The sequence below is a fragment of the Syzygium oleosum genome, unplaced genomic scaffold, assembly GCF_021117445.2.
Source record: "Syzygium oleosum isolate NSW1041296 unplaced genomic scaffold, Sole_v2.1 Sole_v2.40, whole genome shotgun sequence".
In the NCBI taxonomy this organism is placed as follows: domain Eukaryota; kingdom Viridiplantae; phylum Streptophyta; class Magnoliopsida; order Myrtales; family Myrtaceae; genus Syzygium; species Syzygium oleosum.
The window spans coordinates 1,318,142-1,340,126 of NW_026607524.1; the positions used below are offsets into that span (position 1 = coordinate 1,318,142).

General features: G+C 41.4%; 2 protein-coding genes across 2 annotated transcripts; one reads left to right on the plus strand and one right to left on the minus strand.

Moving 5' to 3' along the window:
• Positions 1–6,396: 6,396 nt before the first annotated feature.
• LOC115684172 (probable receptor-like protein kinase At1g30570) lies at positions 6,397–9,373 on the plus strand. The gene has a single exon (XM_030608876.2). The coding sequence runs from the start codon at positions 6,608–6,610 to the stop codon at positions 9,155–9,157; it is 2,550 nt and encodes an 849-aa protein (XP_030464736.2). The 5' UTR covers positions 6,397–6,607; the 3' UTR covers positions 9,158–9,373.
• A 1,269-nt stretch (positions 9,374–10,642) lies between these two features.
• LOC115684170 (small RNA 2'-O-methyltransferase) lies at positions 10,643–20,391 on the minus strand. Its single transcript, XM_056305955.1, has 10 exons — positions 20,281–20,391; positions 19,459–19,741; positions 17,964–18,053; positions 17,027–17,484; positions 16,629–16,871; positions 15,504–16,441; positions 14,937–15,088; positions 14,732–14,848; positions 13,241–13,378; positions 10,643–11,447 (listed from the first exon to the last, which is right to left on the minus strand). Exons 2-10 carry the CDS (start codon positions 19,729–19,731, stop codon positions 11,001–11,003), a joined length of 2,856 nt encoding a protein of 951 aa, XP_056161930.1. The 5' UTR covers positions 19,732–19,741; positions 20,281–20,391; the 3' UTR covers positions 10,643–11,000.
• Between the last annotated feature and the right edge of the window lie 1,594 nt (positions 20,392–21,985).

Genomic DNA, 21,985 nt, shown 5'->3' on the forward strand with positions numbered 1-21,985 from the left:
TTTATTCTCCTATTCAACTTATCTAAGCGGTCGTGCACGTTATGAGATAACGATTAAACGTACGATTGAAGGTGGACAATTTGGCGGGCCCAAATCGCCCGGCCGCACTTCTTTTAATTCGCGTAGATAATGAGGCTATATATATATATATATAGCGTGTGGGTGACAAAAAACCCTAAGAGAGAAAAAAACGCCTTCAAAAGAATACGAAGATAATCGTTCTCTATTCATGGATCTTTGAGACAGTCTCGAAAATCAAAGGCGATCAGGAAAAAAAAGTCTAAGATCTTTAGCTAGCACTTGGATCGTTGGAGACTTCCGTTCGTGTGTAAGGATACCGGTAGAGGAGCAACACTTGCGGTGCTAATCCAGACACAATCGATTGTCAATTTACCTTCGATCTGCAAAAAGGTACGTGTCAAACTTCTGTTTAGATTTCAATATACGCATGGATCCTGTCTAGGGTTTCGGTTTATAAATTCCGCTACGTTTTTAGCACTTGAGGAACCCTAAATTTTCATCATTACCTTTTGTTATCCCTTGTTGTTTCTGCTTCTTCAATTGACATCCAATCTTAATGTGCCCTTCCTTATGGCAGTGTAAGCACTTAATTTTTCTACCAACCCTACTCATCCTCTTACTTGTCATCTCAAAGTCCTGCACTCTCCTTTTCCTTTCTAGCATGCCTACTTGCTTCTTTAGTGGTAAAAGGGTGAGAGGCTTCAGGCTTTGTTGAGTCTCAAAATTGTTACTTATGATAGCTGCATCATGAATTAGTACGAAGCAAGATATTTGCTTCTCTTGTATAAGTCTTCTAAGTAATCCTCAAGATTTAGTTGCTCTAGCTAGATAGTATTTGTAATCTAGTTACTTGTTAGGCTCAACATGAACACTTTCTCCTCTCTAGTTGGATAATATACTTATCACCAATGTTCATGATCTCATATTCATAATCCCCATTCCAAATTGGATAACAGAATCTACTGACATGACCATAACTCGTATGTTTTCAAGCATGTTGATGATTGATTTGCACTTGGCATTTATGATACTGTCATTGAATGATTCGTAAAAGTTGTTGCCAATGTTACCACGTCTGAAATCTTCACTAAAGAAGGCTTTACACCAACGCTTAAGTTGAGTGTGCAAAGAGTGCTTCGAAACCTTCCCTCGTCAAGTCAAATAGCCCGTGTTTGTGAATTCTATAGTAGGTTGACCCCTTTATACTTCTTGCCCAGTTTGCTTATTCGTGCCTCGTACACATTCTATGCTTAGCATATGCCATCGACTCAACTAAAACATGAACAAGTTCCTGAAATAATTAAAACCATCAAACATTTGTAAACAATAATTTGTGATTGATATAAAAAAGACAATAGTTGACAATAGCATTACCTTTTGTTGGTCACTCATTAGTGCCCAACCTCTCCTATTTGTTATCTCAAAGTGAGCCATTAGATTTTTAAGAAACTATAATCAAGTGTCTTTATTCTCCACTTTCACAACAATCCAGGCTAGTGAAAACATTTGTTTATTTTCATTTCTTCTCTCCTTTGCATAAAACCTTCAAAAAAAATATCCATCTAACCCTATCACTCTTTTACAGCTAGCCAAGAAGCCCCTTCTACATGCATCGAAGCAGATATACATCATATCAAACTTAGTCCCAATGTTAGGCAGTGGTCTCTCCACGACTTCTACATAAACTCTATCGAATGGGTTCTAAAGCCTACGTTTCCTGGAATACTCTTAGATATGTGCATATTCTTCCTTGAACCTACTCATTATCCCGTGCTTGGCTCTTTTGCACTGATTTCTACAGACATTAACCTCTACTTGCTCTTTAACAAACTGTTTCAACTAAGGACTCTTAATCTCTGGCGTGGCCTTAATAGTGTTGAAGAAATGCTTAACCAACCACACACTAATTACCATTTTATTATCAAATACAATGCCAGAGGTATGTTCCTCCTAGAATGATCTAATATGGATTGAGTCACTCTTCTTACTCAGTGCGCCATATATCTTTCATGGACAATTTTGTTGTAAATGCTTTGCCCTGACAAATTGCTTGGTATTGTTTAACGAATTCAACACTTGTCTATTGAGCAATTGAGTACTTTACAATAGAATATTTGAATTGTTTTGTATTATCAAATTGCATAGATACGCACAACACAGGTTGTTGCAATGGTTGGATCATAAGAAGGATGTTTACTTTTCCTTCTACGCACAACTACTTTATTATCTTCATTCTCATTCTCATCCTCTAAATTATCACTCTCATCATTACCACCACCACTTTCCTCATGTTGTGTCTTATTTCCATCATCCATTAGAGCTCCGTCCCTCACTTGTCTCCTTGACTGTGCAAGTTCATCATCATCATCATCATCATCACTTGTGCAATTTGCATGCCCCAAAGGTTCATCATCTAATTCATTGGACAAAGCAAATTCACAACCCACTCCAGTTCATTCTCATCACTTGTCCCTTCACCAAATACGGGACCTGTCTCTCACTAAAGTAAAAGCTTTGTGCCTTGCTTCACTCTTCTGAATACCCAAATCAATACATGTGTTCATGACTCCTAAAACAAATCCATTTCCAATAAACAATAACTGATTTTATCACTCAGTGGACAAAAAACAACAATGCATCTCACGAAAGACAATAAATCACTCACATTTTTCCTATTACGAGATTCCTCCCTCTGGCACTAAGCCCTGAACTTTTCCCTCCAACCTCCCGCGTCTTCACTTTGTAGGTACAATGAGAAAGGATGTCGCCAATTGAGAGAGAGAGAGAGAGAGAGAGAGAGAGAGAGAGAGGTCAAATTTGAAGGGTGTGGTGTCGTTTCGTCATGAAGGGCCACCTCATCGTCCACATAGGACTTGGCTTTTTTATCACATAGAAATTAAAATCATATTAAAAAGTCACTTAGGACTTTTTATTAGAATTTATCGTCGAAGGCGCTTAAGTGATATATTTTTCTTCGATGTACTTCTGGAGTGATTAATCGAAAAGTTTTGGCATAAAGTGAGCACCTTATGATGATACTTCTAGTGTCCTTTTTCCTAAAAATAAATGTTAAACAGCCTCTAAGAAAAATAAACTGAATAACGTGGGCTCCGAGCATGAGTAGAGAACATGGCTCAGTATTCACCCTTTTCCACACGCAATGAAGATGTTGATGTTAAATTTCCACAGCCTAGTTGACCTCTAGGCAATAAATTGACTTCCTAAAATATCTAGAATTTAGGTTCCTAATCAATCTAAGAAATGACTGATGGCGACAACTGGAATGGATTGGGCATTTGGATTATCATGGCTCATTCTGATTTAGAGAGAGAACACTCTAGACACTAGGATAGATTTTTGCAATTGCATCTTTTTTTTCATAATTTTCAATGTTGCTTGCTTTTCGAAATTTAAAAAATCCGGACCGGGAGGGGCAAGGCTCTACAGTTATTTTTTGCTATTTTGAGTAGTACATACTTGAATCTCTCCAATATTTAATATAGTATTGTGAGATGGCAAACCATTATACTCAGTGCAGATTAGTCGGGTGTTGAGAAAGATTTTGAGAGAAAAAGAGAGAGAATTCGGGAGCTGCATGCTTTTTTTTTTTCTTAACCAATTACGTTATATGTCAAGGCCCATGAGAAAAATACTTTCTACAATAAACGCCAATTATTTTGGGCTAGGTCCAAGCCCCCTCAATCCGTCCTTTGCCGTTTGCACCGAAGTCACTACATTTAAATTATCGTGGAAATTGTAAGATTGTTATTTTTAAGCCAAGCTAAATATAATATTATAATATAAAATCTTAATAATCAACAATCCCTCAAATTAATTCTTGATTAAAAAAAAATGCACTAGGTTACTTTGTGAAGGACCGCTGGACCCATTACTACCTCATATACCATCTCTCGCTCCCCATCCGACTTTTTTTGTTCGATAAAACTTCATTGCATTAGTTAAGGAATAACATTAAAAGACAATAACAAAAGCTTCAGAACATAGTAAATCCCTTAAGACCGATAGGAGATATAAAACCCAATTGTGAGAAATGACTTTTTGTCTATTGGCTTTTATAACCCAGTTCGCTGCTCTATTGATTTTCATCGATGGACTTTTTCTCTACTCTATTGAATTCGCTTGGGCAATGGGACTATTTGGAGGTCTAACAACCGGCATTCTTTGATAAGTGCACTCGCATTCCAAATCGGTTGATTTGAGGCCAAAAGAGCATCGAATGGGGTTATGTGAACCAAATCCTCGCTAATTTCGAAAATATCTCAGAGAAATCCTAACCTCCGCTTATCATTCGTCTCTCTCTCTTCTTCCTCTTACTTGATTCACATATATGAAATGTGTCACGGTAAACTTTCTCCCTTTTATAAGTGTAGCTTCTGTTTTGCTTTTTTTGGACCTAAAGTTCCATTCATAGGGACGTGTTTCGTTAGTCTCGGAAACCATCCAAACAGTCACACATTGAATTATCCGTCAAAGCAAAAACAATTTTTCTATATATAACAGATTACCAAAAAAAAAAATTCCATGGCTTTAAATGCTAATATTTTGGAAGTTTAGATGATTCGTATCAAAACACGACCTGTCCCGTACCACTCTCTTTTACCGAAAACACTTGAAAATAGAAAATGTTTCAAACATATAGATTTAGGTGATTTTGAATCATCGAAAAATCATTCCGGATCTCGAAAACCTCTTCTTCATAAGACAATACCTAAACACTAACTTTCCCAATGCAAAATGAATATCCAAAGAATGGTAATTAGCAGCAAGTCATGAATGCTAATGACAGGGCAAGCGATTAGTACGCGTGTTCGCCTATAAATTTAGCGGTATTTTTAACTCTTCGGTAATAGCGTCCAATCGGGCTCATGGAAGTCTCTTCATCTTTGACAAAGCAACTCGCTCGTCACCGACACTACACGTGTTTCCCATTTCTTAACCATTGATTCGATGAGCCCCAAGTTTAACATCCTAAATACATTGAACATGCATACCATCCATCCAATCAATAATTTTTAGGATAGCAGTCTAGAACACACCAACCATATCGTGGGACAAGTGAACGAGGAAATCCTCAAAACGCAAAGACCCGAGGCCAAGAAAACCGTGGCATTATTCGGAAGCAAAAACACATGGGGGTGCTACAAACAGTCTTTGAGAGGACCCAATTCACTGGCCACACTGATTTTCATTCATTTTTACTTATTTATTTGTTTGCTTTTGTCCCTAGCCTAGTTCATAGGGTACTCCTCTGGGTACGGAGGAGGAAGAGGACAAGACACAGCTTTTTCAATTATTGGTTTGAACATGGAGGGCAAGGGGGTTCATGTCATTTCACACCAAATTATTGCACTGCCCTTGGGCCTTGGTCGTCAACCTCCAGACATGAGCATGTGACCCCCCACCCCCACACAGCCCTACAATTATGGAGGCCCATCAGCCAACAGAGAGCTGGCAGCTCAGCAAAACAACAAAAGTTCTCATCAATCTATTATCCCATTGACCCCCCCAAAAAAAAAAAAAATTCCATTATGCCCAATTTTTTTTTATATTCTTATAGGCAGAAAATGAATTAACCCTTTTCCTATGAACAGTTAATATAGCAAGAAACCATTTGATAAATTTGAAAAAGAGATTGTCCTCGCCGTTTCACCGACGATAAAGTAATGAAAATTCATCGGGAAAAAGGTTTCGGGATCAAGAGACCTTCGAAGGCGCAATTTGAGAGCGAAGAGAAATGCAATTGGTGAATTGGGAAATTGCTAATATAGAATCTCTCGAATCTTAGAGTTAAAGAAAAGGGAACAGAGAACTGTAAATGCCAGGTGTCATGGCAGTTACATAAGAGTAAGTGAGTGGTAATTGATTACAAGAGAAGTGAAATTGATGCTGCGTTCTTTTCCATTTCTCTTTGGTTTTGGGAAACAGCTTGAAACAGAAGCAACAGGCTTGGGGGGGAACAGCTACTCCCATCATCTTTTGCCATTCTGGGACCATCGGCCTCTGCAGCCCACCGAAAGCGTCGTCCTTTGGCTGTCCTTTCCCGGGATATATTATCCACCCCTCTCTCTCTCTCTCTCTCTCTCTCTCTCTCCATGGGCAAGTCTCGTGTGCTTAGCTGAAGCTTAAAGCTCTCAACTTTCACCTCCATATCGATAGTCTTATTCATGTTATTCTTCTCCGTGTTTGCTTTTTTGTGCCTTTTTGTTGCTGGCTCTGTGAAGTTCAGATCTGTGGGGGGGCGGTTCGAGTCTGGCCCATTTGAGGAGAAGGGAAGTTCAGTAGTTATCCCCAGAAGGAAAAGTTGCAGGCGGGTGTCTCTCGTCTTTGCCCACAATGTTGGGCCAGAGATAGGATCTGGACCAATGCCCGTCTGAGCTTTGATGACAGACTTCGCTTCAAAGGGAAGAAGCCTTTTGGTGTGAATTTTCATCCTGGGTATGTAGAGTTTTATGCATTGGGGGAGTTTTGTGAATCTTTCTGGTGCTGCTGAACATCATCGTTGTTGGGTTCCTCTGGTCGGTCTTTTTGGGATTTGAGAGACTGTTGCTGGTGGGTTTTTGAGGGAATGCAGATGGGAAAATCAGCAGCTTTGGTCTTGCTCTATGCGGTGTCCTTCTGTTTAATGGTTGGAGCTGGGAGAGCCCAGCTGAAGACTGTCCTGATAAACTGTGGCACGAATTCTAGTGTTGATGTGGATGGCAGGAGATGGGTTGGTGACTTGGCCGCCAACAATAACCTTACCGTTAGTCCCGCTCCGACGGCCGACACCACCGCCGCGCTGAGCAGCAATACTTCTTTAGGTCCGATCTACGGATCTGCCCGTATTTTCGCGGGCGGATTGAACTATACCTTCCAAGAAGTTCAAGGGGACTATTTTCTTCGGCTTCATTTTTGCCCGTTCACCTTCGATCAGTATAATGCGAATGAATCTGTGTTCGGCGTCGCGGCGAACGGTTTGGGGCTGCTGTCACAATACAGTGTTCCGGGTGATATCGCAACCGAGAACAATAATGGTTCATCCTATCTGATCAAAGAGTTTTTCCTCTCCATCGATTCGAACGACCTCGTCATCGAGTTTCTTCCATCGAAAGGGTCATTCGGGTTCATAAATGGACTAGAATTGGTAGCTTCGGAGGATAACCTGTTTGCTGATGCAATTAGTAAAGTTGGAGGGAACAGTGTGAATCTGAATCTGAGCGGACGGGGCATGGAAACAATGTACAGGTTGAATGTTGGGGGGCCTCAGATCAAACCCAGCCAAGATCCGGATCTATGGAGGACATGGGAGGTTGATACTAGCTACATGACCAATGTCGACGCCGGCTATCAAATAAAGAACAATTCCAATATTACTTATGCTTCGTCCAACGACTCGTCCATAGCTCCCCTTCTCGTGTATGAAACGGCGAGAACCATGTCCAACACCCAAGTTCTTGAGAAGAGGTTCAATATGTCGTGGAAACTCACGGTGGATCCGGGTTTCGACTACCTCGTCCGGTTACATTTCTGCGAGCTGCTCTTTGGACAGCCCAACCAGAGAAACTTCAGAATCTACGTGAACAACAGGACCGCAGCTGATAACTTTGATATCTACGCCCGAGCCGGAGGGAAGAACAAAGCGTATCACCAGGACTATTTGGATGCGGTCTCGTCGAGAGTCAGCACATTGTGGATTCAGCTTGGGCCCGACACGGCCACTGGTGCATCCGAAACTGATGCTCTCTTAAACGGTCTGGAGATATATAAGCTGAGCCGAAATGGAAATCTTGCCTATGTAGGTGCATTCAATTCAGCTCAAAACACAACAAACAAGTCGAGAGCTCGTAGTCTCTTGGCAGGAATTGGAGCCGGTATAGGCTCTGTGCTGATCCTCGCATTTGCGGTTACCATTGTCTTCCTTCTGAGGAGAAGACGGAGAAGCGAGATCGGTAGTAAAAATAACGCTCTCGGGTGGCGGCCACTCTTCCTTCATGGGGCCATATCGAATACAACCACTAATGCCAAGGAAGCTGCGGGAACCAAGAACCAGAACGGGTCTGTCGCCTCGATGAGATTGGGGAGGCGATTTACGGTAGCAGAAATCAGAGCAGCGACCAAGAACTTCGATGAGAAAATGGTCATTGGAGTAGGGGGCTTCGGTAAGGTGTACAGAGGCGAAATCGAAGACGGCACCCTCGCCGCCATCAAGCGTGCCCATCCTCAGTCGCAGCAAGGCCTTGCAGAATTCGAGACGGAGATCGAGATGCTCTCGAAGCTGAGGCACAGGCATCTGGTGTCCATGATCGGGTTCTGCGAAGAACAGAACGAGATGATCCTGGTGTACGAGTATATGGCCAATGGAACTCTGAGAAGCCATCTCTTTGGCAGTGATCTTCCGCCGTTAAGCTGGAGGCAGCGACTGGAGGTCTGCATAGGAGCTGCACGAGGACTGCATTACCTTCATACCGGAGCCGACCGAGGCATAATCCATAGGGATGTCAAGACAACCAACATTCTACTCGACAAAAACTTGGTGGCGAAGATGTCGGATTTCGGATTGTCGAAAACGGGTCCTGCCCTGGAACATACCCATGTTAGCACCGCCGTGAAAGGGAGCTTCGGATATCTCGATCCCGAATACTTCCGGCGACAGCAACTGACACAGAAGTCTGACGTGTACTCTTTCGGCGTCGTGCTGTTCGAAGTCGTCTGTGCTCGGGCCGTCATCAATCCAAGCTTACCGAAGGATCAGATAAACCTTGCGGAATGGGCTTTAGGGTGGCAACGGCAGAGATCGCTCGAAACCATCATCGATCCACGTCTCGGGGGACAATACTCGCCAGAGTCGATGAAGAAGTTCGGGGAGATAGCAGAGAAGTGTCTTGCTGACGAGGGGAGGAGCCGACCGACCATGGGAGAGGTTCTGTGGCACTTGGAGTACGTCCTGCAACTCCACGAGGCTTGGCGGCAGCGGGCGAACGACGCAGAAAGCTCCTCCCTCAATGTCGAGAGCTCGGAAGACTGCCAAGCGGCGGGAGGAGCAGAGGAGAGGCGGAACCCTCTGTTTACAGGCCCGGATTCAGCAATCGGCCGGAACACAGAGGGGAACGGCGAATCTGTGGCCAGAGACGAATAAAGAACACATGGTACACGACTAGCAAGGAGTACAGACCGCGTGTTTTTACATTCTTTTATACGTTCTTCCTAATTCATTCCGATTCGTTTCATTGAAATTTCGGAGTACCTGTAAGGCTCGCGATTGTCCTAAGAATCCTGAGGGGGGTCGAGTTCGTAAGAAAACCGAGAGTTTTCGCGCATTGTCTATGCTTCTATCTTTGATCTTTCATCATCACTTCGTGTCTGATTCGGTGCTGTTTTGGTGTTTGAATACTTCTTGGTATCAATGCAATGAAGCAAAAGCTTGAATTAGCAGCATAACGAAACTTCAGCCGTGGCTACAGAAAACTTCCTAGCAAACGATACTCTATGAGCCTAGCGTGCCTATTCCGAAGACTTGTTTCCAACTTCGCCGATCAATGGTCGAGCCTCTTCTCTTTTCCTCTAGTCTGCACCCGGATCGGGAGCGGGCAAAGATTTACATCGCCGGCGATGTCTTCAGGAAATACATTCCTCTCTACGAACCTCCAGTTTGGATTCGGGATTTCCCCTTGCAGCGCTTCTCGTCCTACGATCGAGTGAATAACCAACATCGGTTGCCTGCTTGAGTGTGCTAATAATCATTTGTAAACGAATCGCGGGGGGGCCGACAATGAGCAGTTTAACTAAATTTTCCTTTCGGCCACTGCTCGGACGTCGAAAGCGAAATTTGCACTCAACAAAACAAAGAAAAGTTACTGAAGCCGACATCTCGCTTACAGAAACCGCCGCAGGGCCGTCTCTGCGGGTTTTGGTCCCTTTTAGTTCTAGCAATATGTATATACATAGGCTCCATTTGGTTCAACTTTCGACCTAGCATTGGCAAAATGCTAGCATTTGGAATGCCAAAAGTCCAAAGCTGATCCAGACCAGCTTTGGGCTTTCAGTATTCCATAAATGCTGATCCCAAATTTTTTTTTCCAAAACTACCCTCACTTATTTTGGCTTATTTCGATTTTGCCCCTCTTGATACTGTTCATCTTCTTCGTGAGGCGGCCGGCAAGGAAGGCCGGCAAGGGCGGCCAACACCGGATCGAGTCGGCGCCTGAGGTCGTGCGACCCTCACCGAGGGTCGCCTAGCCTCAGGCAACAACCGCCGACGATAGATCTAGCTCGCCGGGGGTCACCCGACCTCGGGCGACGGCCGCCAGCGCTAGATCTAGCTCGCCGGCGACCGTAGGCCTTCGCCGGCTCTAGCGAAGGGTAGGTCTTTTTTTTTTAATAAAAAAGATAATTTCCAAAGCCTTTTTGCAAAAAAAAATTTACCAAACACTACTTGGGCCAAAATAGCTTTACAACCAAACGCCACTAACATTACCCCAAGGGACTTTAACCTAAAAATATTTGCATTTCCCCAAGTAACATTTGAAAAGTTGAATCAAACGGCCCATAATCGCTCCTCTTGCTCGTCACTTCTTAGTTCTTATCCAGCATACCAGAGCAGCTAAAAAAAATAAAAAAAAAATACCTAAAAGAACCAGTGATTTTCAGGAAAAGGTGTCTGATCGGTTCGAATGTGCCTGTGCTTGTCCTACTTAAAAGAGTTTCAATGAATCAATGGTTAGTCCGTGCTCCATAACATGAAGCGAGATTGCTATTGCCGACGAAAGACAGACCAGAATCAGAAATGAAAATCTTCTGATCCCGAAGCATAGTAACAGTGCCCTTTCGAACAATCAATCATGTACAGTTGTATAGCCTGTTCCGTCATCCCCCGAAAAACAAAAACGATGCCACCTATATCCAGTCGCTTCCCACGTTAGCTCTTTGTCCACTCTAGCCTCGTGCGGTCCGATCAAAATCTGTACAGTCTACGAAACTCATCAATCGAAAGATTCAGATGTCTCGCATCTACTCCATTCCCAAATAACATTGTAGTGACGAACTGGTTCCTCGTCCTCGATACGCTCGTCTCGCTGAGGCAATCTTTTGAAAAGAGCGATCTGTGAAGCGAACCCGGGTTCGCGGTCAACAGAACCACCGACACCGCTGAACTCGACGCCGTAGTTGTTCCTCGAGGCCAAGTTCCTTGCCCACAAGCCGAATTGCTCTCTGGTCCACTCGAACTTGTGATCGTGGTTGCGGAATCTACAAGACTCCAACTGCCCTTTCCCCTCTGCTGCCTCCTCTTGGCTTGACAGATCAGATTTCTGGAGTATGACATTGTATTCATAGTTTGGTGTGGACACGATCAGAACACTGGGCCGAAATGAGCTCAGCACGAGATCTCCAAATAGAGATGCCTGATCTTCCTCCATGTGCTCGATCACCTAAAGCATTTCAATTGTAAGTACATCTAGCAACTGAGCTCCTACAAAGCAAATACATGTCTCTGCATGTACTAGCACACGTCCCGAGCAACAGCACTTGAATCTTCAACATCGACGTGTTATGTGAACATTCGACAAACAGCAGTACAGATAATGAACTACAATGAAACACACTGAAATTAAGAACCAGATGATAGAATCTAAACTGTACCAAATATCAACAGGCCACGATCTTTTATAAGTAGTTGTAGATACCGACTCACTCCTAATACCCATCAAACTAAAAGTAACATCAGATGAACAACAGTGACTCTGACTATATTCAAGACACTGCTTCTGCTTCTGATGGATGCAGTCAAGACTATTCAACTGCTACTTAAGTGGCGTTCCCTGAAGGTGAGCAACTTTCAGAGGCGACGATGGATCGGATTTAAGTACTTCTGGACCTCGTGTTCACCATTCATGTTCAGTAAATAGCAATACAAACAATCATAACCAGGCAGAAAACTTGATTCAAGAAAGGAGACACTGAAATCCTGGGCTTTCTAGGACTGGCAGTTAGAGGATCAATCTAGATGCCATGGTCATATAGTGTAGTGAATCATGTATTCGCTGGGTCTAATCATCCTCATTTCATAATACATAAGTTATGCAATTGCCACAGCATGCTTATAAACATTTAAACATGGAAATTCTAACATCAGTTTGTTTATTTCTCATTCAGATCACTTATACTTTAAAAGTTATTAAAATGTGTATAACATGATATGTGTGCACTATAAGAACTCACAGGCATGCACAAATATTCGTCTTTTTTCAACGAAAAACCATGTAAAGATAAGAACTCACATGCTGCATTACACAGGTCAGTCACATAAGTTATGAAAACTCGTTAGATTAATTAACTAGACATTTTATAGATATTGCATCATGTAACCTATTTAATAACCAATCTATGCTAGCGTTGAAAGATTTGACAAAGTCGCTAGACATGTCATGTTCATACCATCAAAGTCAGTAACAACCCTCACTTGATCCATTTAATACTCATTTAACTAAAATGATTATGACACAAACACCAATGCCAGCTTGAAGTTTCTAGTCCAAGACAAAAACCAATTACATTAACGTTTAATGTGAGATGAGGCACTAATGAAACAAAAGTAAACGTTAAAGAAGCGAAAAAGTGTCATATCTGCTCAATTTTACAAAAAAACGAAAGGTCGAAATGTAAGAACTTTGGATATGAATGGAAGAGATGCGACGAAGATATGCATCTAGCTTCTAGAACAAATGTAGGATGCAGATTAAGTTCAAGAGGAACTTCTGTAAGATTATAATATGACTAAGATACGTTTTGTGAGACAAAGTCAAAATGGTCATCTTCCAAAACTGGCATATGCAAACGAAAAATTTAATTTTCTCAATTCCTATGAAGAATATGCATCTTCGCATGGAGCTTTTTCAGTTGAATTCTCTCTCTCTTTCTCCTCATCTCATCTCCTTGCATTCGACTCCAATTAGCTTGTGGAAAACAGAATATGTCTTTGAAATGAGGAAATTAAACATCATTAAGTCATATCTCCATAATAAATTCACTGGTGCATTACTTTGCAACATCAGCAACAGAAAGGATGGGCATAAAGTGCAGAGAAAGTAAATGAATGTAGAAAATATTGAACTCGAACAGTGAATGCAACAGGAAAGACTATCATGGTTATAGAAGGAATAGCAGACACTCAAACAATTCGACTCCACATTATTTACAAGGAGAACAAATAATTAAGTCATACCTCCAGGCAAGTGCCAATGTCAAAACCACAGATACGAGGATCAAAGACAAGGATTGAACCATCATAAAGTGTTGCAGACTGGATGCCTCTGCATGGCAAGTCAGCATCACAACTTCTGCTTAACTTCGAGTGCAATACCTACAATAATGGAAGAGAAAAAGCCCTTCAAAAGACAAGTTATCAACAAGAGAGCAAACAAGTGCCATCTTGTATGGTTAACTGATAAATAGAAATGCAACATTCTCCTATACTGGCTGAATTATTATAAAAAACAAAGGATACAAAAAGTTCTGAAATATGAGAGGAAGCTTTTCAGTTGAAAGGTGTCGCAAGTGTTAATAAAAGCAAATCAGTAAGGCGCAACCTCCAGGATGATATGATAGTTTGTGTTGCAAGTGGAATTAACTGCATAGTGCATGAAAAGAGACTTGTAGAAACAGGAGGATTTAAAGATTATAGTCATTTGGGGCCATAGGTTGCCAGAAATTAAATAACAGCACACAGCAGCAGTAGCAGCATTGTACTTTTGTGGATTGTGAAGTGTTCCAATCTTGTTACTTCTTCCTGGCAATTACAGAGGAATATTTGCAATACAAGAATTTGAATGATCAGGATTTTGTTATAGTTCTGACAGGTCTAATTCAAGCATAAATGAAAAGAAAAACAAAATTATGCGCATGTTCAGCAGAAAGATCAATTTATGTTGTCTAATCATCAACTTCACAACAAACTTTTGGAACTAGAAAATACTAATTAGAAAAGGTATCGAATCCTGTTTTAAATTAACCATGACTCTGATCATTAGCCTATCTAAAACCACTTGAATCCATATTGCTACCACTCAGAATTTTCTCTTGGTACACATGAAACAATGAACAATTGCACATCAGCAGCCCAAGTAAGAAGATGAGGCTTTATGATAGGATGTAGATGACCAGTAGCACAATTTCACCTAAAAATGCATGAACAAATGCTTCAGAAAAAATTTCAACTCTCGAGTACTTAACTATGCAAAAGGCAACAATATAAAAGATCTGCATAACTTACCCTATATAGTGAAGAAAAGGCCCAGTTATTTGTTGTTGGTTAATTACCCATTTGGATTTGTCTTCATATACTTTTAAAATGTATGAAAGACATCAAGAAGATGCTCTTCCTCTATGTAAGTACATGAACATGCAAATCCTAAGTTTCTGTATCTCATAGTCGCAAATGCAAATCTACCTAACTCCTGTCATCATGTAGATAATAAGATGACCAAAGAACCATCATGACATTTAGCGAATGATTCTAAATTCATTACACGAAAATTGGTTCACTACCATCCGGAGCAGACTAGATTCCGCGCAGTTTTATTTTATATAACTTTCTAGTGGATGTGAAAGGAAGTAGGTTTAATTCACAAAATCCCTCTCACACTTAAACAACTGTCTTTGTGAGAGAACTTGAAAAGAAATGTGGTTTTAGATTACAAAAGAAAAAAGAAGAAACCTTTGCTGCACGACTAAGACTCTTGAGTGAGAGGTCAACGCCAACAATCTTTCTCAGCGAGGTTGGATAGTCCAACAGGGATTCCAGCAAACTTCCAGAGCCACAACCAAAATCAACCTGCAAAAGCAAGCTGAGAAGCTAAATATCTGCTGTCATTCCAAAATTAGACAGTTTTGAGCCGAGACAATGCGAACTGAACAGGTACCAAAGTAGTTGCGCCAGATTTCTTAATGTGTTCCACAGCATATTCAACCCGTTGCTTTGAAAGAGGAGGGCTAAAAAGGGCCTGCTCCATTCTGTCCTCCAGAGGCTCTGTTACCTTCAATAAGGTGATGCAGTATTCCAAGCGGCACATATCTGTAACATCAAGAACATTGGACAAAATGCAAGACCCAATCATTATCACATGAAAATCTCAATAAGGTGATGCAGTATTCCAAGCAGCACATATCTGTAACAGCAAGCATTGGACGAAATGCAAGACCCAATCATTATCATATGAAAAGCAGCAAAGGAGTGGATAATAATGCAACAGAATGAAGTTCAAGATCCTTAATGTCAAACGGCTGCTTAGAACGAAAAAACAACTTCCCGTTGATTTTCTTAAAATTCAAAGGTTAATGAATTAAGTACAACATGTCTTAAGAATGTGGTTCTTGGTCCAACAAAACAATCATGAATTATGATGACGAAAAGAAAAGATATCATGTCAAGTGACATGACAACAATTCAACCAGGCTGTAACCATGAGATAAAAGGAAGAGTAACTGACTTGAGTTAATTAATGAAAGTGCCCTTGCAGAATCATTAGCAGCGGCCAAAATTAGCTCTTGGGAGGGCAAATCTACCAAGAAAAATGCAGACTGACCAACAGACATCTGAGCCACAGCTGCTTCAACATGAGGATTAACTGCTCTGGCCCCCATCTCAAATTCAAATTCATGAGAACTTTCAATAAGTTCCTTTGTATGCCCAACTTCTGTCACCAAACATGCAGAATAACATATGCATGCCAAGAACCCATTAGATGGACAGATGCCTGATTCTGGCCCTTCTATCCTTAGCAGATAATTTTCATGTTCTCCTGTGGCTTGTGGAACATCAACACAATTGTTGGCTTTAATTGTTCTTCGCTGGTTGAGGTACATGGTGGAGCAGAACTTAAATTCCTTAAATAAATGTTGGGGATTAAACTTTATGTTGATCGCATCAGCTAATGAATTAAGCTTCTCCAATGGCATATTAAAATCCTGAAAATATGAACTCAACCAGGAGAGAACTTTCAGAGAAGCATTCTGAATACAATCAGTCTCTTTCCTGTAAGAATCTTTGGGAGAACACTGCAATAACAGATCCTGTAGCTTTGACAGAACTTTTACTTCACATCTGAAGTTGCTCACTGATTCCACAGTTTCATTGTCACCATGATTAGCAGCATTTTCATTTGTGTGCCCTGTGTCCTCCGTCGATTCTGTAACTTTCAGCTTCTTTTGTGATCCAGACAAGTCAGACAGTGCTTTTACAGGATATCTTGAAATAGTGAAGACAGGTTCAGACAATCGATGCTGACGACAGAATGTACAGAGAATTTCCCTTGGGAAAGTACCCCTCCAGTTACTCTTTATTGTGAAAACAACTGGCAACTCTGCGGCAGTTGTTGACTCTCTAGACAACTTGTAAGGTCCACTTGGTGTCTTATAAATGAGCATTCTGCACAAGCAGTTGCAAAATGGATTGTATAAGCATTTAAGAGTTGCAAAGAATGAATGATGCAAGATTCATATTACTCAAGAAGCTATTTGCCTTGACTTTGCAAAAGTGAGAAAATACTTCCTAAGCTACTTTAGCATTCAAACTAAAACTGTTTGGCAAAGAAACCTTTGCTCATCCGAAGTACCTGTAATATAACTTCAAGAATACATCTTCGTGAAAAAGGTCTTTGGACTTCCATGTAAATCCAATTGATGCCAGAATTGCACCACCATAGACCTCTTGACCAGCTAAATAACTAGCCCTAGTATTCATAGAGCCTTCAAAAATATCAGGTTTCTTTCCATCCAGATCTGATGATGGCTCCACAAACTGCAAGTCAGAAGCAACAAAATACAATCTTGTCTCGGAAGAAGCTTTTCCTATAGGACTGTCCACCAGAAAATATACAACTTCAGTACATCAAGAATTAATAAAGGACGTGATATTTCAAGAACCCCCCCCCCCCCCCCCCTCCTTCTTTCCTTCCTTTGTTTTTTAAGTGGGGCATAGGCGGGGAGTGAGGAATAAGGAGATCGCACTTACCGTGAGACTAGGATCTTAGAAGCATCAAGCAGACCAAGCTTTTGTGCAATGACATCCAGGTAGTACGCGGACGAGGAAACATTTAAAGTTACAGGCTTGATATCCTCATTCAATGAACTTGGAATTAATAAGGCCTGAACGCATACACTACCAAGAATGGAAGATTGTTCAACTAACAATGGCTCTATAACCTCAGGAGGGTACGGATTTTGCCTCCGAATCCAAAGCTGTCCTTCAGTAGCAGTAATCAGGGTAGGTAACGTTGCAGCAGCTCGCAGAACAAAAGAGATTACCAAACAGGGATTTGACTCCACCTTAGGATCAATTAGTTTACATAAAGTACTGATCTTCCCATCATAGACAGCAATCACAGAAACAGGAACTGCACCATAGAGATCACCTTCTCGGATTAAAGCAGCTTTAAAGTGACCACTCAGCGGATGTTGAGATGCAAGGAACTGTATCATAATGAACAGGTTGTCAAAAGAATGTACTTGGTGCCAAGAATGAGCAAAAAAGTTCCACAGCCAGATAAAAGAAATTGTGGAAACAATAACATGCATACTACCAGTTGAATTTAGGACGATTGCCCCCTAACCCACCCATCCCCATCATTCTTAACATGATTAATCTAGAAGGACAATAAGTTCTTTTCCTTTTCCTGGTTAAAAACAGCTCAACAATGGAACTGCAATAAAATTCATCACGCAACTAAAATCACGGCTCCAAGCTCGAATGATTGCCAATGATCAGCATCAACAACCCAAGAATCTTCAGATAATATAAAAGCGGCAAAGGGATTAAATAGACAATGTAGATCATGTACAAGAAGCTATTACAAACAACATGTTTTTAATGCAGCAATGCTGAGATGACATATTGCCATCCTCTAATTAGCTTATTTGAGGCACTAATGCATACTTAAAAGGATACAAACCTCATTAGAGAATAAATATGCAACCCGAGAAACTAATTCTTCCCCTGCATCAGGTACATCGGGATTGTGCGTTAAAGGATGAATACCCAGCTGCAGAACAAGACACAGATTAAGTAGAAAGAAATTCGCAAAAGAAGAGACTGATTTGAATAGCAGTAAATCTCGAACATAAAACATAATACAAAGAGGAAGGAAAATTAGAACTTCCTCATCCCACTTATATGAAAACTTTGGCCAAAACCATGGCTCTCAAATATGTATATAGGACCCTCCACGACTACCCAAACAACACATCATTGTCAAACCCATTCCCAATGCCCATGCTACACTTTGTAAGACAAAGTTAGCAAACTTCATGATCACCCTTAGACAACCAGTCATATGATGGTGCATAAATTCCATAAGACAGACTAATTTGACTGATGGCACCTAAATTGCTGGTTGGCCACTAATCAACTGTTTCAGCCAATGTTCCTAAGAAAGGATCTATCTCCTAATGAGGATCAGTGCAAAGTCTAATTATAATTTCATGTCCGAGTGTCAAATAAAATCAATGATTCCAAGGGATTCAAGCTACTCTGTTTCATAAATACACTAAACACCTAAATGTTGGCATCCTGAGAATGATGATTAACTCAGTCAGATGAAACGAGGAGTCCTTTACTCTATCTCTGGATTCCAGTATCTTTCTGGGGCCATACATCCAGACCATACTTTGTGGAAAGAATCACATCTCTAGACCATAGTTTGTTGTAATTTGTTTTCCATTACAGTAAAAATGTAGAGAAAACCCAAAAGTTTGTGCCAGGATCATTTCTAACAGAAACTATATTGTACTCTGTAATGCTTCTTCTGATTATATATCTCTAGACAAAACAGTACAGAACAAGGGGTACTCTTAAAGGCAAATTTTATTTGCATTAATCTCCATTGTAAAACCAGATGCAGGAGTGGTAATGACACCCAGTTTCAAATAGCATTCCAACAGAATTCTGTTACTAAATAAAAGGCATATGAAAGAATATACTCAACATACATATCTAGATGAATGTATATTTGAAGGAGTAGTTCATAGAACAGCTATTCAAACAGAAATTGCTGTTGGAGGGAAACCAAGGATGAAAGCAAGCACACTTTACATCCTGCCAAAGACAACACCAAACCAAGGTAGAAATGCCATGCCAGAAAAAAGCTAACGTTTGTTTTCCCTGATATGAACATTGCAAAATATTGAACGGCTAACCGTAATGAACGATCCACAAAGATTCTTAAAGCGATTCACGAATAACAAGAGAAACAAGAATTCCAATGTAATATCATTGAGATAAGACAAACATATAATGCAGTTAGCGATAAACAACGATGATACGAACTCTTTAAAGCTCGAAATCACTTCACACTAAACATCAAACGTCCACAGGGTAAAGTAGCACGAGGCAATTGCCAATTGCAGACAATGTGATCAAATAAGAAATAGTAGCGCCAAATGGACAACCTTCCGAAGAGCCATCTCGGCAGCATCTTGCTCAGCATCCTTCTTTTTCTTGAAAGTTCCAGAGAGAATGGAAAGTTCAGGAAGGTTCAACCGGCAGCGATACAGGCAAGGGCCCTTTTGCGGGATGCACAGTCCCGGACACCCATTTTGAACAACCTCTGGAACTTCCTCCACTTCATACGAAGCCCTGATTCCATACTTCTGGTATATAACAGCTTTCGGCGTGATCGTCGCCTTCTTCCCCTCCGGAGCTGCAGCCCCCGAACTTCCCATGCACGAACTCCTGCGCTCGGACAGCGACGAACTAATGAGCGACACGATACGCAGAGAAAACAACTCGCACCGCGATCAAGCACCGACTACTCTCCTCCGTCAACATATTCAGACAAACGAACATAAAACTCGATTCTCCGACGAAGCGACGCATGAAAACAGTAAGAATTTGCGGAGAAAAGCTCTCGATTGTCTCCGACGACGTCGGCCGCATTCGCGAACCGCCGCGACGAGCCATTCCGAACCGAAAGTCGCACCTCCGTTCGGGCTCAAACGAACAAAAAACTCGATTCTCCGACGAAACGACGCATGAAAACAGTAAGAATTTGCGGAGGTAAGCTCTCGATTGTCTCCGACGACGTCGGGCGCATTCGCGAACCGCCGCGACGAACCGTTCCGAACCGGAAAGCAGCACATCCGCTCGAGCTCGCGAGCGGTGGGGGAAACCTAACGGAGTACCGGCTCGAGAAGGGGCGCGGAAGAGAAAACCGAACAAGGAGTTGCTCGCTCGCTCGCGAGAGAGAGAGAGAGAGAGACGGTCATTTCTACCTTTGCGATTACGGAGGAATGCGCATGGAGAGACCTCGCCGGAGGCCGGAGGCTATCGAATCGGCGGGCGGCGAGAGGTGGCGGCGGTCGGCGAGCGGCGGCGGGCGGCGGTGGAGGGGGAATCGGCGCTGCGGCGAGAGAGAAGAGCAAGTGAGGCTCGGTCGTCGCCGTGACTGTGGTGTGACTGTTGAGAGAGTTTCAGGGGAAGGGAAGAGAAGGGGGGGGCGCTGCCCCCGATGAACGTTAAGTTAAAATTTATAAATTACATTAAATAAATTAAAAATTCATAAATCACGTTACGTGCATCCCAGACGCCGGGAGAAGCGCGTGGCGGCCAAACAACTTCCGGCTGAAGGCTGTGTGCTGCGAAAAGGAGGAGGAGAACCGTCGCGAACCCCGCGCCACCGCCACGCCACGACGCGCCGCTTCATGTGGGCCCCACTTGGGGTCCCGAATGGAATTTCCGAAAAGTTTTTTTTTTAGGTTTTTTATTTTGTTTTTTGGTCGAAGAAAAAGTATTTTACTCTGTTTTTTTTTTGGGTCGAATGAGAAAAAGTGTTTTATTCGATCGCTGAAACAGAAGGAATTTTGGCTGGTTAATCAATTTAACGCATTTATATATTTGTTTTCATCCATTGCGTTTTAATTTTTTCAAATATTCATTCAAACTAGGGGAAGAGTATTAACACGCATTTATCTTTCTATAAATATCTGTAAGATTATAAACGGTAGATACGTAAAGAATTCGGATGCTCATCAATTTTGTCAAACAATATTTAGAATATTACAGCAAATTAGCGACATTAGGGATGTGCATCGATTTTTTTTTTTTAAGCTTTTGCTTATGTAAGGCATTTTTGGAAAATTTTGGAGACATCGCTCGTTTCAAATTTGATGATTTAGATAATGGGTGCCGCTAATAAACTACTTTCCATGAAAATAAATCCTCATCCTCTTTCTCGGTAAGTTTGAAAATATATAAATGACTCGATCAACAGCAAATTAATATCATATCAGCAAACACGATTTTGACACAAGTACAATTACTACGAAACTCGATTCATCAATTTCAACCAAATGTTCCCAAAGCAGAAATGTTTAGTGTTCTCCTTTCGTGGAGTTTTAATTTTCAGTCTATTTTTTAAATTTAGTTATTTCGAATTAGGTCGAACCGAACCGACCCGAAAGAAAAAAAAATGTCGGGAAAAACCCGGCTCGCTGGGTGCTTTTGCACCCTTAGTACGAAGTGGGGGTAGGTGAAGGCGCGAGTGGCACTTCAATGCCACCCTCCTTCATGCGTGGTGAATTTTTTTTGTCAATCTACCCGTTTTAATGTAATGAAGATTTTACAATCAATTTTTTTTCCTCAAAAGGAAAAATTTTGTTTTAGCTAAAACTCAAAAGGGCAGCATGGGATCGATGTAAGATGACCCACGTAAAAAATGATTTTTTTACCTAAAAAAACATCTAGAACGAATTGAGAATGTAATGGACAAAATCCGGAAAGCTTTAAAATTCACTTCGAGGGTTCTCTCATTTAAAATCTGACACCTCCGGTTTGGATAAATATGACATGAATGTACCAGTTTGAGGGCAAATGTGATACGAATGTACCAGTTTGGAGTTTTTTACAACACAAAAATTGATTTGTAGTAAATATGGTACGGGTGTATCGGTTCAGGGATTTTTGTAACAAAATAATTAG